Consider the following 17,745-nt stretch of genomic DNA (forward strand, 5'->3'; position numbering starts at 1 on the left):
TTATGTCGATACTAAATGAAATGTTCTTAAACCAACAGATATTTTGGATAAATAAGTAGCTATTTATTTTCTTTCTCAAAATGAAAGAAGTGGGAAATTCACTAGTATACTTTATTTTTAAAATTTATTTATTTATGCATATAAGAATGGGGCTTTATAAAGTCCAGAGGTGGTGGGGGGGGGCGGGCAGTGCTAGGGGATTCACCAGAAACAGAATGAGGAGCAGAAAAGGCAGATCTACTGAAATACACTGCTGAGGGGAGGAGCAGGCGAGACAGGAAAGGTCTGTTGTGCCCTGTGGATCACCTCCCTGGCTGAGGATCATGCTGGAGTATTTGTGGATTGCTGCATAGTGCTGAGACTTAACCCTTTGAGCTACCAAGGAGGTCCCTATTAATACACTTTAAAAAGAGTTTGATTTGTAGAAAAAAATAGTGTAGGCAGTAATGGCAGTGAATGTCTTCCCAAATCTCTGAATTAAGCTTTTTTTTAAAAAAAGAATTATTCTAGTTCTTCCACATGAGGGGCTCAAGAACTAGACAGTGCCCAAATCACAACGTCCTGCTATTTCCAACCTATACGCTTTGCTGGAGATAGATCTTGGTATTAAAAAATCAGAGAGGAATAAAGCAAACACCAAAAGCAAGTCAGGAAAACATTCAAAGATTTGGATTGAAATCCAATTGCATAAATTCAAAACGATCAACACAAGTAAAATCTTAACTTCTCAGGACCACAGTAAAGTTGCCCTAAATCCACTGCACCCTCATCTAGCACCACTTCATAGGTTAAAGGTTTCACAGGTCTGGGTAGACAGTGAGAGCTTTGTATCAGTGCCCAGAACTGCATGGCAATAGGCCTCTCAGCTCAAGACTGCAGGAGCATGCACAGTAAACTCCTGCCTGGCTCTGCCTTGGGGGTGAAAGCCACCTTCTGGTCACCTGCCATTATGGAGTCAAGAGGGAGCTCCGATGCAAGCACCTTGTAGAAATCAAGTCAGGCAAGGAGGTAAACCATTGACTGGAGAAAGAAAGAGAGGACCTGAAGTGGTGGGTAAGCCTGCTCTCCATCAGGTCTTTCAAAACTACCAGTGGGCCCCTGCCATGACGCGGTGCCTGGGGCCAGCAATCCGTAGAGGTGACTGTACTTATCTACATCATCTCTTAACCTACAAGTTGGCTCTGCTTCCCCAACACTGGTCCAAAGCAGTCACATTACTGATGTTTCCCCAGTGCCTCCTCAGCCACCTTCTCTGGCCCCCACCTGCCTAACCTCCTCAGTGCCAATTAATAGGTTGGAAAAGCAGCTGCAGTCATCAAAAATGCCAAAACCAAAATAGCCTCCTCCTCCCAAACATGCCCCGTTAGGGAGGGGTATTTGAACCATTCTACAGAAAGGGGTAAAGATTTGTTCTCAGTGTACTTATTGACATTCATTGAGAAGCATATAGTTTATTTTAGCTAGAGTTTGTGATGTAGCATCTATATTTAATTCCACAAGCTGTCGGGCAGCTCATATATTTACAAACACAATCCCGGAAACAATGTGTTTGCTGGTCACAGCTGCAGAACCTCTCAGGAGCTCTGTGCTGTTTGCCACAGCTCCCAGCATTATCTCTTTACATTCTGGTCTGTGTCAAGGCCCAGTGAGGGCAGAGCTCAGGCTAAAAGTTCATATTTGGAGACAGGTCTGGCAGAAGGCCAGGAGCAAGCACAACATGGAGAGGTGCTCTCAGTCCACACGGTCATGATCCATCTCTCCGTGATGGGCTTAGGTTTATTTTGGTTTCCCCAGCCTGGGAGAAACACTTCTACTATCTTCTGTGTGTACAGAGGCTTATGCTACTGGGAAGTGAGCTGAGGCTTAAGCAGAGCAAGTCAGTTTGGTGGGAAGGAGGAAGGGAGAGAAGAGACTTCATCTCGACAGGACAGAACCAGCTGTTTGCCAGAGGTGTGCAGCGGATGTCTAAGCCAGTTTCAGTAGATGCACAGAGGGACATGGCTGAGCATGGTGGGGCAGGAGCCCAATGCCCTGACTCAGGCTATTGTGGTCAATGGGCGCCACACAGGGGAGGACTTCAGGAGCGGGTGGCACATTTCAGAAGTTGGCAATTCTTAGAGGTCTGTCAACTCCTACAGCAGAAAGCAGGGAGCTGAGTGCTAGAGGTGCAGGAGTCAGTGGGGGTACAAGACCCTGTTTAGTGAGACCGAGAAAAATGCAGGCAGGTGGGAACTAAGCAGAAAGGCAGGGAAGAGGGAACTTGGGCACAGGCCCAGCCACGGTTGGGAGTCCCGGGAAGAGCACTAACACCCAGGGGCATAAAGGGACTATAGGGGGCATGGGAGACTTGTAGGGACCCGGAAGACTGAGGAGTGCACATATTTTAGGAGAGATTTTACATTCTCGGGCTTCCATATTCTCATCTGCAAACGACTGAATAAACCAAATATTGGATGAGGTGGTTCCTATGAGCTATATTTTTAAAATTTTTAATATTTTTACATCATTATTCATTTTTGTACAATGTATGCTTTTTCATCTCGGTTGTAGTCCTCATGGAATTCCCACCATCAGTTCACCCGTGTGCTCTTCCCTGGTCCTATCCCCCTCTCCCCATTGCAGAGTGTCTCTTGTTTATAGTTGTCTGTTGATTTGATTTTGGTGTTTACTTTATTACAATTACTTTTTTTTTTTTCCAAAAGAAGATAAACTCATACATTTGCAGCAACATGGATGGACTGGAAGGGGTCATGCTCAGTGGGATAAGCTAGAAAGAAAAAGGAAAATGCTGGATGGTTTCACTTTTAGAAGGAATATAAGGGATCAGAAAAAAAATTTTTCTGAAGCTTCTTAAAGAAGCATAACGCTGCTTCTGAGGAAGGTTAATTTGCTTGAGAATCAGGTTTCAAAAGCTCTGAAATGCACAACTTCTCATCCGGAGGTTGCCTTCTTTCTCTTCACTGGTGACCCCTGTCCCCAAGGGAAGATCAGGGGCAGAGGGCCCTCCCGGGTCTGAGCACTGTGTCCCAGACTTGATCACACCAGGCTCTAAGCAAGCCTGTCAGCTAGCCTGTCTCCCAGGAAAGTGCCAAGGACACCAGCAGGCAAGTATGAAGCCTGTAACTGACAGATGAATCTGTCCTTGGTTAAGTGAAGGGCTGGTTACCCCACAACAGAAATCTATAAATTTGTGGACCTTAGGGGACAGAGCCTACAAGATCTAGTGTCACTAAAGCTGTGTGTGTGTGTGTGTGTGTGTGAGAGAGAGAGAGAGAGAGAGAGAAAGAGAGAGAATATCAAATATTCTTTTAATTTCATTGCAGGATTCTTACTCCTAATTTTATTCCTGCTCTAGGAGGGTAAGGGTTTTGTTACTATTTAGCCCCGTCACCTAGGACACTCCTTGTACACAGAAATTGTTTAAAACCTGATTGTTCAGTGGTCACAGGTGAGTGAAGAAGAGGAGTAGGGGATTCTGAGTCTTTGAGCCAGAATATCTGGTTTCACTTCTGCTTCTTTATGGCATGACCTCCGGAAGTCCCTTTGCCTCTCCCTGCTTCTTTTGTTAAAGGTCACAGATGAAAGTGAGTACACTTAGTAAACAGTAATTATGATGAGCCCTTACTTTCACAAATGATCATTAATATTGTTAACCTGAATCTATGCAGGGAGCATAACCTCACACGTGCCTCACCTATTCTAAGTCCTTTCTGGTCTAGGTGGGAAATGCATTGAATGTGGCTGGCGAGAGCTGGGGTAAAGTTGGAGGTCAGCTCTTAGAGCCTGAGACATCAGTGGCATTTGGGGTGTGACTCTGCCTGGGTTCACGTGGCCCTTGCTGAAGTGCTAGGAAGAGCACCCAGGTCACATGATGAGGGCAGGAAGCTGTGGTTAGTCTTTGTTGAGATTGATAGGTCACCCCACCAAGATCCATGGCTGTAAGGCATGGATCTGAACTGACAGCACTCCCCAGGCCTTAAGGAATCTCCACTCTAGAATTTCCTGTGTTTCTCCTGTTTCCCATTTTTTCTAGTCAAATCAAGAAGTTTTGCATCAAAATGTGGTAAATAACAAGAGTAAATAACACTTTCTGTTAATTTTAACCACAGAAACTGTCAGATTTATTCAAGAAAACATCTCTTCACTAGACTTTGGCCAATTAGCCACTCAAATAGCTTGAGAACTTATTTAATGTCACTGCCTAATCATTTTAGTTAATGTCACTGCTCCAAGAGGCAAGAATTTCTGCTTTATACTTTTCTCGTCTGATATCTGACCCCTTTCTGAAACATAGAACCTCCTTCCAAAGAAAAGTATAACCCTAATGTCTATGACCCTTATATTTGCGCAGTATCAGGACACTTGGCATTGGCCAGGGATCATCTTAGCATTTAAACAATTTTTCCAACTTAACTGTCTGACAATGGAGTAATTTATCCAAAGACACCGACTTTTTTTTCCTTTTTTTTTGGGGGGGGGGTTCCTATGATTTTTTTAAAAAAATAATATGTTCAGTTTTACATCATTTTGTGTATTTTTTCCATCTCAGCTGTAATCCCCTTGGGGTTCCCATCACCAAATCCCCCATGTGCCAAGGGTATCAACTTTTAAGTAACAAATCCTACAGGTTTTGATGACTGAAAGCCATGTGAATGGAACAGTGAAGTGAAAATCTATAGGATCCATACTAGGTAGACGTGGCTCTGCCACTGAAGTTCATCTTATTCTTCACCTCAGTCTGCTCATCTATTAAAGGGAAACAAAATCCTGAAGATGAAGACTGAGTCTAATTGTACTGTCTGTATTTCATCAGTAGTCACTAGCAACCAAATATTTAGTGATTCTGTTGAAAGATTTATTTATGCACACAAGAACTGGAGTACAAGCCATAGTTATGGGGGTGACATGTTTCACCAGAGACAGAGTGGGGGACAGAACAGGCAGATCGACTGAAATACACTACTGAGGGGGGCAGCGGGTGGTACAGGAGAGGTCTGCTGCGCCATGTGGGTCACCTCCCTGGCTGGGAATGGAGTTCATGCCGCAGTGGCTGCCGATAGCTTCATAGTGTTGTACTTTAACCTGTTGTACCACCAGGGAGGGCCCCTACTAAGTAATTTTTACTGGCATTTCCTAATAATAACTGTTAAAAACACTAAAAAATGTTGTTAAATTTAATAACTTCCCATTTTGCTGTTCACAATAGCTTATCCATAGCCTTAACTTCTCCTTCATGATTCCTTCTTTGCAACAGCTTTCAGAGGAGACCTCTATTTCTCTCTTACTTGCAAAGATTTACTACATGAGCAATGGATATCTACACAAAATGGTGACCCATTTAATCTCCAGCTTAATAGCAGATTTGAGCAAAACTCATGACTTATTAGTACCTTTGATCCAAAGCTGATTATTATTATTATTAATTGTAGGTCTGAAGCTTTGTCTCAAGTATGATCTAAGTAAATGAAATTATTTGGCTTTTACAAATAAGTTTATATTTTTTCATCAAGGAGTGAGGTTAGCTATTCCTTTAACAGACTCACATATATCATGTAGGTTTGGCTGGTAGTCAGCGTTAGGACAAAAGCGTAAATGGCAGCTTCATCAGGATGGTTCTCATTTTAACCTGCTTGACATTAGCCGTGCTTCTAGAATTCTTGAGAATTTACGCAGCTACAATTTGCTTGGCAAGTTGCCATTATAAAATTTCTAGTGATATTATTTGTGGAGCATAAACAGGAAATGGCCCAAAGTTATTCCCCTTAAAAAGACTAATTTTTATACAACTGTCAATGCAGCAAATTATTTTGTCTTTTTTTTAAAGGCGAGGGAATAAGTTCTAGGGCTTTCTTTTTAAAGGAAGTTTTGAAACCTGTTTAAAACTTTTCTTTTTTGAAAAGGATTTTTTTAGTCAAAACGTTTTCAGATCCTGAGGGAAACCAGTGAAGCGGAAACCATAGGATTCGAGGCTAGTTTTCAGAGGAGCAGTCAGCACTGATTCAGGCTTTCTTGCTGCGCTCAGCAGACTTAGCCCAGCAATCAAAACCATTTGATTCTAAAGCTGATACTCCCCTAACCAGGCAGGTTCCAGCACATTGTGAGCTCTGAAAAAGCATAATTACAAACAGAGAATGACAAGAAGCATACGTCGCCTTAATATAGTTCGCTTCTTTCAAAGAGCACACAGCTCCTCACACATATGTGTTCACCTGTCCTTAGAAAACCCTGGATGTGGCCCTCCCTCGTGGTGCAGTGGGTTAAAGTGCAGCACTATGAAGTTATCTGTAGCCACTGTAGCATGAGTTCCATCCCAGGCCAGGAGGGTGACCCACATGGTCCAGCAGACCTCTCCTGACCTGCCTGCTGCTGCCCTCAGCAGTGTATATCAGTCAGTCTGCCTGTTTTGCTTCTCATCTGTCTCTAATCAATCCTCTCACCCCCCCACCTCTGGTGTACCCCAGTTCTTGTGTGCATAAATAAATAAATCTTAAAAAAAAAAATCCCTGGATGAGTAGATGAATTCCAGAGCCAGGCACCAGGAGGGTCCATGGTGGGCCAGGCCACGAATCATCACTGATGCCTCCATGAAACATGAGGAACTGATTTCTCACACAATGTTGAGGATCTATTCGGTATGTATGGTGGAAATACCAAGCAGCAGGCCTGGCCTCTGATCCTAGGGCAGGAGGGTGTGGTGTGTCTCAGAGGAAATGGTCAGATTTTGTGGAGGTGATCAGATTTGCTCTGCTCAAGAAACAGACACGCCAACTTTGTCTCATGCTAAAGATAACAGCTGGTTTTCTGGGAACACAAGAGCCCTTTTTCAAAGCCAGACCTTTTATAGATAGGAGAAAGGTATTGTTATTTTTGTGTTATTTTGCTGTTTACACCAACTTAGTGGTATAAAACAACCCAAATTTACTCTGTCACAGTTTCTGTGGAACAAGCATCCAGGCACAGTTAGCTGGGCCCTGGGGTCTTACCAGACAGACCAAGATGGCAGCCAGGAAGGAATTCCGTGTGGTGCAGGGTGCTCTTCCAGCCTCGTGTTGCTGGTAGAGTCGTTTCCTTGTGATGGTCCAGCTGAAGACCCCAGGTCCGTACTCAGATGTTGCTCAATCCCCAGAGGCCATCTGTAACCCCTTGCCACATGTTCCCCACCTACACAGGTCACAGCACAGCTGTTGGATTTCTTCTAGGCCAGCAGGAGTTTGTCTTTCTGATTTTTTCAACCTAAAAAAAAAAAAAAGAAAGTGTTTGCCTGATTATGTCAGGCCCACTCCAGGTATTTTCCAATTTGATGAACTCAAAGTCAATGGATTAGTGATCTGATTCCAGGAATTGTAGCCCATCATATTATGCCCACACTTCAGGGAGGGGGTTCCACTGGGCATGTTCAGAAAGACAAAGTGATCTTGGGCTGTCTTTTATTTTTTTTCTTCTTTTTTTTTAATCAAGATTTTAAATTATTTATGCATTAGAACTGTGGTACAGGCCAGAGGTGCAGGGGTGGTGTGATGATTCACCAGAGACAGAGTGGGGAGCAGAACAGGCTCACTGAATAAGTACACTGCTGAGGGGAGGAGCAGGCGAGACAGGAGGGGTGTGCCACGTGCCATGTGGGTGACCTCCTGGGCGGGATTGAACTCACAGTGAAGGGGCTGCAGCCAGCATGCAATGCTGCGCTCTAAGCCACTGCACCACCGGGGAGGGCCCTCAGGGTGTCTTTTAGATCCTGCCCTCCAGTGTTCCTCCACCATTGTATGTGTCTTCCTCCATGAACATTATGTGGCCTGCTGTGTCAAGTAGCCCTGATCTCCAAAATTGAGCATCCTCAACTGCCCTTCATCAACATGTCTTTACCAACGGACAGTTTTATAAGAGGAATTAATCACTAACAGTCGAGTTTCAGATAATATAAGAACCCTTGCTTTTGTGTTGTCAAAGCTTCAGATAGTGGTTGGCACTTGGGTGTCCTCAATTTATGCTTCTCAATAAATGAGTGCCTGGATCATTAAATGAGAAATATTTTGGGCATCCTCATCATTTTACATTCTATTAAACAATTTTTAGCTCCCCATTTACAAATTGATTCCTCTAAGTTTATGACCTTTCCCCCCTTTGAATTAAAAGTAATCTAGTCTTATTAGTAATACTTAAGGACTTGTCTACCTTCTATGAATTTATTTTTTATAGTTAACTTTTAAATCCCTCTAGAACTGATTTCTCAATATGATTTATAAAATGTTTTACCTCCACCCAGTTAGTTTATAATGCTTTTAAAATCTACTAAGTTCCATAAGAATAATAAAATCAATTTCTGAACTATCTATTCTATTTCATTGATATGTGTTCCATTATTGCCTATTTTAGCTATTAGAATTTTACACTGCTTCACGATCCAGTAGGCAGGTGTTGCTTCATTCTTCTTCTTGCAGCCCTGTCTCAACCAGCTCATGAAGTGAGGTTCTGTCTTTCTGCTTGCTGGAATTTTCCTCAGTTAGCACAACATTCTTTTAGCAAGGTCTGGACAGATAGCCACATTTACATTTATATGCTACCTCCACATCTTCCTGCCCAACTCCTCTGAGTCCCAATGAAATGTAAATTTGTAATAATAATGCTTCTATAAACAAAGTGATTCTGAGAATGGAGCAACTTCTCAGAATCACCCAGAATGTAGTAGATGACCAGTTCCTACTAACTAGTAGAAGAGAGGAGAGACTGAAGGGCCCACTCTTGCTGCTGTCTCTCCCATCCTTTGAGCAGGGAGGGACTGCAACTCCTTGGAAAACATTCCTATGCAAATGCTGAGGCTTGGATCTCTCAAACTAAGGCAGGGAATACCCTGGATTATTACATCATTCCAGCTTCTGAATGGCCAGTTCAGGGTGCACATTAATCCAAGGGAAGTCTATGGTGTAGCTGAACTGGAGCCATCCCAGAATTCCCTGGGGAACTCCGGAAGCGGGTATGAATTGAATTCTGAAGTCCACTTTGCTTGCCCTTTCAGAAATCAAAGTACCAGGCAATTGCCACCCCCTGCCGCATCCCCAGGAGATTATTTCTGGGCTTTAGAAGTCAGGGAACATTCTCAAGAAACAAATTACAGGTGCTGGGGGCTGGAAGACATCCCTAGAACACACTGAAGTGGTAGTAAAAGAAGACTCACTGCATGTGTCAGAAATTAGAGACTGAAAAATGATTGCAATTGTAAGAACCCCCACAGGATAAAATCAGCCCCCCTCTGATCTGCCCGGAGGTTTTTTAAGGTGACGGTTATTCCCTAGGCAAAATGCAGACACAGGAGACCAAACACCTGTGGCATGTCACAGGCAGCCAGGAGTTTGAAGAAATAAGGTACTACTTTTTTTTTTTTTCCTAGCTCTTTCCCTCCACATCAAAAAAGAACAGGAATGCCATCATCCTTCATTCCTTTCAAAAGGATCTTGAAAGCCTGCTTTGCACTCTCAGGAGTAGGATAGGAGGCTATAAGAGCCAGACATATCTCTGTCCTCAGGAGGTTTGCTGCTGCTTGGTGAGGAGAGAGAGAACACACAGGTATCCTTTATGTCCAGGCTCCCATGATGGCATTTGGGCTGCTTGATTTCCCATTCTCGTTCCAGACCCTCGTGACCCTCTGTAAAGGAATGGGTCAGCTGTTCAAAGTTGGAGAAGGCTTAGCTAATATTTAGTCAAATCTCTATTTTCTATAAGTGAAAAGAAAACCCAGAAAAGGGATGTGATTTATCCAAAGTCACCCAGTTTCAGAACAGCGAAGGAATCTCTTAGCTTCTTTGACTTACAGCTTTCTTTTTTGTTGTTGTTTTAAGGTTTATTTGTACATACAGAACGGGGTACAGGCCAGAGGTGCAGGGGTGGTGAGAGGGTTCACCAGAGACAGAGTGGGGAGCAGAACAGGTGACTGACGAAGTGCACTGCTGAGGGGAGCAGCAGGTCTAGAGAGGTCTGCTGTGCCATGTGGTCATCTCCGGGACTGGGGATCAAACTCATATTGAAGTGGCTTCAGTTTCTTACTGCTGTGCTTAACCTGCTGTGCCACCAGGGAGGGCCCTGTCTTACAGTTTTCTATGTGAGAAACAGGGATGCTGTGTACCTGAAAATAAGGAATTTCTAAAGGTGGCCTACAACCTTTGAGGGTATGAACACAAGAACACGGGAATAGCATGCTATACAGGCTAAGAGTCAAACCACCAGAATTCAAAATTCTGGCTCCTTTCAACTAAAAGCTGCGTGAACTTAAAGCAACTTTCTTCATCTTGCTAACTCTCATCTCATTTGTAAAGTGTTGACAATGGTACTTCCTGTAGGATTATTTTAAGACTTAAATGCAATGCACGTCCAGCACTTCACTCAATGCCTGGAATAAAGATGTGTTACTAAGATAAAGGCTGTCTAGGATGGGTGCTGTCCAGGGTGTTCAGCTGACATGCCTCCTTGTTCTCTAGTTCCAGGAGCCCTGGAGGAGCAGCACAGAGGTGGAGAGTGTGGCGAGAGAATGAAGACACCAACCTCCCGGGAGAAGCATGAGGTGGCAGTGTGGCACTCGGTTTAGAGGGCTTTGGCCGGCGGCGGCGGCGGCCCCATGGGTAGCCCTGCTGGCACTGGGCCTTCCTGGTTGGGTGTTGGCTGTCTCGGCCACGGCTGCGGCTGCGGTCCCAGAACAGCATGCCTCCTCGGCCAGCCAGCCCCCCCTGGATTGGCTGCTCACAGACCGGGGCCCCTTCCACCGTGCACAGGAGTATGCTGACTTCATGGAGCGGTACCGCCAGGGTTTCACCACCAGGTACAGGATCTACAGGTGAGTGGGGACTTGCCATCAAGACAGAGGCTTCTCTTGGAACTCAATCTGGGCATGCCTGGCCCATATGCAGGACCCTTAACCACCATGAGCTGGAATGCCCACTGGGGAATGAGAGATGAGCTAGAGGGGCAGAAGGCAGGGAAAATAAGCCTACCATGTTGGTTAAAAAAAAATAAAAAGAAAGAAAACATACAAGCTGGAAAACCTGCTGGTGCCTCCTGGGGAACTTAGCAAAAGGGTTTCTATTTATAGGTTGTGCTGCTTATAAATTGAGGACAAATCAGGCAGCATGGAGGCCACGTGTGGCCCGGGCTGCGGCAGGAGGTCACAGTGCAACAGTGGGGCTGGGTTTTAACTAATGGGTTCGATACTTTTATGAGTTGTAATTACCTAGACATGCAAATGAAGGCAGGGCAGCTTCAGTTCCTGTCTGAGAGGTCCGGGGAGCCCACAGGTTCAGCCAGCCTGCCCTCGCGCTGTCGACACCACAGCCTCCGCTGCCTCTCCTCAGGAAATGGGCTCTATGGCCCCCTTAGGCCCTTGCCCAGGAGCATCAAAGCTGAAAGTCTAACACAGCGCTGCCTGGCCTATTGCATGTGGGATAAAACAGGCACATATTCCAGTGCTGGCCCAACACTTCAAAAGCAGAGGGATTTTCTAAATCCTCAACTCAGGCAACCCAGGAGCCCCAGGGCTCTTGAAAATGCACCCTGAGTTCACACTGGCCTATGGGTCCTCTGCTCATTGTCCCCTTGTCACCATGCCCTTTTGCCTGCCACCCTGGGAATTTTGCTGAGATTCTTTTCCTTCATCAAAGACATTCATTTTTAATTCCAAGTTAATTTCTAATGCAAGAAAGGAAAGAGAGAGACCATGGAAAAAAATGCAAAGAGAAACAATACCAGAAAATCACCCAGTCTTTTAGTATCTAGCAGTTGTTATTGTCAACTTTGTGGCAGATATATTTGTAGACTGTGAACCAACCCCTTTGGGCTCTCCTGCTAGACCCAGCACTTTGTCTGCCTGTGTGCATTAACTCATTTTATCCTCCTGATGGGAAAATAGTTATTCTCCCCCTTTATGGTCAAGGAAATAGGCCCAGAGATATAAAGGAACTTACCAGTGACACACAGCTAGTAAATAGTGGAGCCAGTTTAGCTCGTAAGTCCAGACACCAGGGCTTGGGTTCTTAAACTATATTTAGAAGCTGTTTTTTCCTGATTTTGAGAGTTTTTTTTTTACTCTGTAATAGCCATGAAACCTGCTTGGGTTAGTGTGTCATTGAAGGAATGTGTTTTTAGGTTATTACATATTGGAAGATTCTCAAAGGGTAAGAGAATGACCGTTTATAGAGCAGTTCACCTGGTACATAATTCCCACTCTCAGAAGCAAAGGAACAAGGTCAAGTATTTGAGGTGCTGGCACTTCATGGGAGCAGAGGTATCCAGAAACAAAATCCCACTCCCAGAAAGCCTGTGTGGCTTTCCTGTCAGGGGCACTTCACTTCTATTGTGTTTAGATCCAGTCTGTTTGTTTGTTTTTGACTTAGAAGAACTGCAGTGTAGGCCAGAGGTACGGGGGTGAGAGGATTCACCAGACAGAGTGGGGAGCAGAACACATAGGGTCTACTTAAATACACTACTGAGGGGAGCTGCAGGGGAGACAGGGAGGCCTGCTCTGCCATGTGGGTGAGCTCCCTGGCTGGGGATTGGACTCAGGCTGTAGCAGTGATAGTGCTGAGACCTAACCCCTAGGCCACCAGGGAGGCCTGATCCAGCCTGGTCTTGGAAGGCATTGTAGCGCCTGTGACTTTGCTTTGGTGGTTCTGGTTATTGCCTTCCTCCAGTGACTACAGTGGAAAGTCATAAGGAACTCTGGGGCTCAGTGTGCCCCACCCCCAAGCTGGGCATGCCAGGTAAAAGCAGATGAACAGAAGAGGTTAACTCAACTTGCAGTAGATATGTAAGAATCTAGACATAGGTCCTTTCCCCAAATTTTCCAAAAGGTAAATTCAAGGTGCTATGTCTCTTTCACAAAAAATTATTTTCTTCATCTCACAAAAAAAAAAAAAAAAAAAAAAAAAGGAGAAAATCTACCCTAGGATGTGCTTAAGTAGTGAATCCCTCCAGTCTCAGAAAACAAGATTTAATTTACCTTAGACTTTCAGTTTATCCCAAATCTTTCTGAAGCACTGTTATCAGCAACAATATATTTTTAAAGTATATTGGAACTGAAATGTCAGGCTGGGAATTCCAACACTACCATCCACTTCAAAAGGCTAAAGTTATGAGAGGGAATAGACCATCCATTTCCTTCTTCCTTTGATAGATTTTTTCTTCTCATCAAGCCCCTGCCATAAGCCTGGCAGCCACCGAACGCCTGGGTGGCAGCTCGGAGCTGGCGCATGGGGAGTGTCTGTAATCACTTCTGCACCATCAACCATTCCATCAGTTGGTAATGGTTTTCTGATCATTTAATGTGACAAGCTCTCACACTGTGCTGTTCTGTTTCTCTGGGGTCAGTTATTGCACATGAACCTGTACTTGGGGAAACAGTAACCAGTCATTCTGACAGGAATGAGGCATCTGATTTGTGACCCTGTGGTGGGGTGACTGGCATGGTCACACATGGCTGCTCCAGGAGCATTCTGGGAATGTGGCCTTTAGTGAGGATGCAACATGGTGGATCATGGGTGCCTGTATAGGACGCAATGCTATCCCAGTGGGATTTACTCCTATCCTTTCCCCTTTTATCTCCAGGGGCAAATCCCTGTGGAAGATTCAGGACCTTGCTTATTCTTACTAGAGCAGGTTACAACAAACTGGAAAAATAGGCATTGAAGGTTATCCCCAATGATAAGAAGGGCATTTTTTTTCAGAAGGACAGGGGAAGAAAAGCTTACATAAAATGTCAGGCATGCTTTGTTGGAAAATATTGGGTCTTGAACAGATTAATCTTTCATTTGATTCTTTAAGAAAACTTTTGGCTCAGAGAAATCAGATGGTATCCACTTGTACCATTCATGAAAAGAGACAAACTGTGGTGGGGGGACAGAGAGGACTTGCCAATGAGGCTGAAGTATTTGTTTTTTTTTTTTTTTTTTTTTTTTGAGGCTGAAGTATCTGATGCAGGATCATATGAAGCTCTCTCTGACATCAGGAGAGAGACTCTCTTCCTTCCAGCTGTGTGAACAGATCTAACTATTGTACAGTAATATTCTACTCAAACTCCAAATTCCAGCTGGTCTTATTTGAGTATCAGAGTGTGCTCTCTTGGGGGATATGAATGCTCTTTTTAGAATAGCTCTGGCCTCTCTAACCAGAGGCCATAAGAGATTGTTCTCTTTCCACTGAAAATTTGTATTCATGTGGGTTTAAGTGTTTCAGAGTGAAAGTTCTGGAACCAAGTAACTTGGGTCCTTCTCTTGGAACTGCAACTGATTTGCTCACTACATATATTAGACAAATTATTTATTTTTTGGCTGCTCATTTTCCTTACTTATAAAATCAGAACATCGATAAGAGTGCCCACCTCACAGATTGATGTGAAAAGTAAATGAGCAAATTGATGTAGAGAATTTAGAATAGCCTTCAATAAGTATTACCTATTATTATTATTAGGTTGTGCTTAGCAAGTATTAGCTGATGCAGAATGGTAATGAGGTAACAGCCAGGCGTACTGTCTTTGTTATGTCATCTGCTGACAGTTTAGCATTCGACAACCTATATTAGAGGGAGAAAAAAAATTGCTCTCTTGCTTTCCATTTTAAAACATATTCATCTTACCTCCTCCCTTAATTCATCTTTCTGTTGGGAGAGGAACTCAATTGAAGAATGAAAGAATCTTCCCTAAGGCACACTCCTTTTGCTCTTATGGATTAGTAGAGGGAAGTAGCTGGCTTTAGCATGTTTTAGAATCACAGAGGTATCTTTTCCCTAAAACCAGGTATTGTCATCTGAAAAAGCCTTCCCCAGGGTGTCCTACAGAGTCCAGTCATTGCCAGCTTTCCAGTCCCAGTGATGGAATGAACAGTCAAGAAGAGAGATGCTATGCAGTCTTGCTAAGCTTTCCCAATAACAGAATGGCCTGAAGCATCTCACTCCACTGGCTAGCTTTTAAATCCCTTGGACCCATCTCTTACCACATCCTCAAGTCCTGTCAGATCCAGACTAAGCAGTCAACCCACTTCTCAGCTGCTGGCTCTCAATTGGCCAGTGGGAAGAACTACAGAAGTAATCTTATCTCCAATTCCATTTGTGACTCCTCCCTCCATTTCACTACTCCATAGCCCACACTCAATACAACACAAGTTATCAGTCGCTCATGGCAGCTTGTGAGGCAGATAACTATTAGGGTTTCAGGCAGTGAGAGGGACTTGAGCAAGGTCAGAGAGGTCACAGCCAGAAATAGCACTCAGGGCTTCTGACTCGAAGTTTCCTGCTCATTACTCTAGACCACACCACTTCCCTATGACTGGTAAGTGCATCTTCATCATAACACCCAACCTAATCAGGCGCCTAAATTGAGCTGATGCAAATGTAAATATGGTTTCTCGAAACACTCTAGCAGTAATGTTCCATTCTTTCTTTGCTACAAATCAAAGTAATGAGCAGTCTGGTTTTTTTTTTTTTTAATTTCTTTTTGTATTAAGGTTTTAATAGAGAGATAATCATGGGATTGGAAAAACTCCAAGTTACTATGATGAAACACTTAAAACTCGGAAAGAATAAATTAAAATTAAGAGAGAAAGTTAGAAACCATACAGAACAATGAGTATATAGTCTGGTGGGTGGGAGAAAAGCAAATTATTGACCTTAGCCATTATTATTTCCATTTCTAGCTGCCTCTCTTTTAGAAAGGAAAGGTCTGGAATCCATTAGAAGTCTTTTGGGGAGAAAAAAAAAAAGCAACAAGAAATTCAATAGATTCTCTCCTTAACAAAAAGGAGCATGATTTTGATCATATTCTGGGCAAAGTTAGCAAATTTGGAGAATGATGGTAGAAGAAAGTTGGAAACCAAGAGTGGCATGTTGTGTCAGGAATGTGCTTTAGCAGTTATCTCTGGAAACATCCATAAGGGCAGGCAGGGATGGGAGCAGATGATTGACGGGTGAAGGCAACTACCAAGGTACCAGCCTTTTTCAGCAGGTATGAAAGTGATAATCCTAAGAAGAAACAATGCCATGGGTTTTCAGGATGAAAACAGTAATAAGGGTTGGCAGGAAATGAGAAATAGGGAAAACCCAAACATTTGACCCACAGTCCCCCAAGTATATTCCGTGGGCTGGCAGCAACAATATCACTTGAGATCCGACAAAAAAGTACAGAACTTCAGCCTATGGAATCAGAAACTGCATTTCTTACAAGAGCCCCAGAAGAACAGTATGACATTAAAGCTTGAGAAGAAACTGTATTCGATTTTGCTAAGTGCTTGGGAGATGGAGAAGGGCGTAGGGAAGGAAAGGCCAGAGATGGAATGGGAAGACAGAATCTTTACAGGAGACATTACAAGGAAATAGAATAGTAGTCAAGGGAGGTTAAATTTAGGAGTTGTTAGTGCCAAGGCACATGTGTGCATCAGAATAGATCCAGCAGCTGGGAGAGAAGTTTAAAAGCACAAAAGGCTGGAGGGCCTAGAACCAGCCGGTGGGTGCCTCTGGGGAGAGGGAGAGGTGAGGAGGCAGACAGCAGATGTGAGCTTCACACAGGAGCTCCAGAGCTGATTTATTATCCGGACCACGTCTCCCGGACTAACAAATACTGATTTGGATAAACAGTGAACCCTGGGAGAGGCACCATCTCCAATTAAGAGATCACAATCCACATAAATAAACGGCAACCAAAGGCAACCTCAGTTGGCCTGGGTAAATCCCAATGATTTCTGAGCACTCTGTACAACTGCTGAGGCAGGAAAGGCTACCTTATCGCGTGGCTGCAGGCATGGCGAGGGGCTGGCGGTTCTCAGGTTCACCATGGGCAGGAAGGAGGTTAGCTCGTCTGGAGAAAGGGCCAGCACCAAGCGTGCTGGAGGGTCTCTGAACTCCTCTGTTGGTTGGGATGGAAGGAAGAAGGAATGGTACACAAAGATGTTGATTCAAAGGAGAGCAGAATGTGGTGATGTGTAGTTCTGGTCACAGGTACTGTTTTTTCAGCCCCCAAAAGTGAGGAGGTAGGAGGAGAGAGCACAGTGTTTCAAATTTTCCCCAGCGGGGAGTTCAGTGCTATGTGTACAGCACCTCTGGCACATGTAACCGTGGCCGTTGCCAGCATCAGGCCTTCACATGAGGAATCTCATTCCAGATGTGTGGATGAGCACTCTATCGGGCGGAGGTCCTTGAATTAGGCCTTGCAGAGTCTGGTCCTTGTGTACGATCTTTCTCCCTCTCTGATGTGGATGCCAACCTGTGCCTCAGACCTATCTGGTGCTCCTGTTATGAGGAAAGTGTACAGCTCACCGGAGCAAGGATGGGTAACATATAAACAAGCAACTACAATTCTGGAGCATTAGATGAGCAATATCCAATCACTATGCATTCTTTGAGCATCGTTCTGTGCTTATGATTCTACAGGCTCTGACTCATAAACCATGTCCAAAGAGGACACAGATCTTGAGATGATGGAACCTACAGAAACTTGCATTTGGGCAAAATGCTTGGTCAGTGCAGAACAAGGTCAAGCAAAGCTGGAATAAAGGTGGGGTATAAGTCAAATCTGATGAGTGAGCAGAAAGCATCAGGGATTGCTGGGAAATGGTACACAGGAGCCACATTATCACAGGTATGAGAACACGAAGTAGCTGAGAAGCCAACCAGCCAGTCCCACGTGGCTAATGCCAATGTCAAGTAGCTTAAGACTCTGTCCCTTCCTCTCCTGTTGTCACCCGCTGTTATTCAGCCATATCTTGTCCCTCCAAAATGCCA

The 17,745-nt window shown here is 44.2% G+C and overlaps 1 protein-coding gene across 1 annotated transcript in view; it reads left to right on the top strand.

Moving 5' to 3' along the window:
• The window catches only part of BRINP2 (bone morphogenetic protein/retinoic acid inducible neural-specific 2), a 109,484-nt gene that overhangs the window by 45,230 nt on the left and 46,509 nt on the right, over positions 1 to 17,745 (top strand). The window contains exon 2 of the mRNA XM_004688510.2: positions 10,470 to 10,822. Within this exon, the coding sequence (XP_004688567.1) occupies positions 10,548 to 10,822 (275 nt within the window). The 5' untranslated portion in view covers positions 10,470 to 10,547. The remainder of the gene's footprint in view (positions 1 to 10,469; positions 10,823 to 17,745) is intronic.

This window comes from Condylura cristata, unplaced genomic scaffold (genome assembly GCF_000260355.1).
Source record: "Condylura cristata isolate star-nosed mole 26May11 unplaced genomic scaffold, ConCri1.0 scaffold00024, whole genome shotgun sequence".
Taxonomy (NCBI): Eukaryota; Metazoa; Chordata; class Mammalia; order Eulipotyphla; family Talpidae; genus Condylura; species Condylura cristata.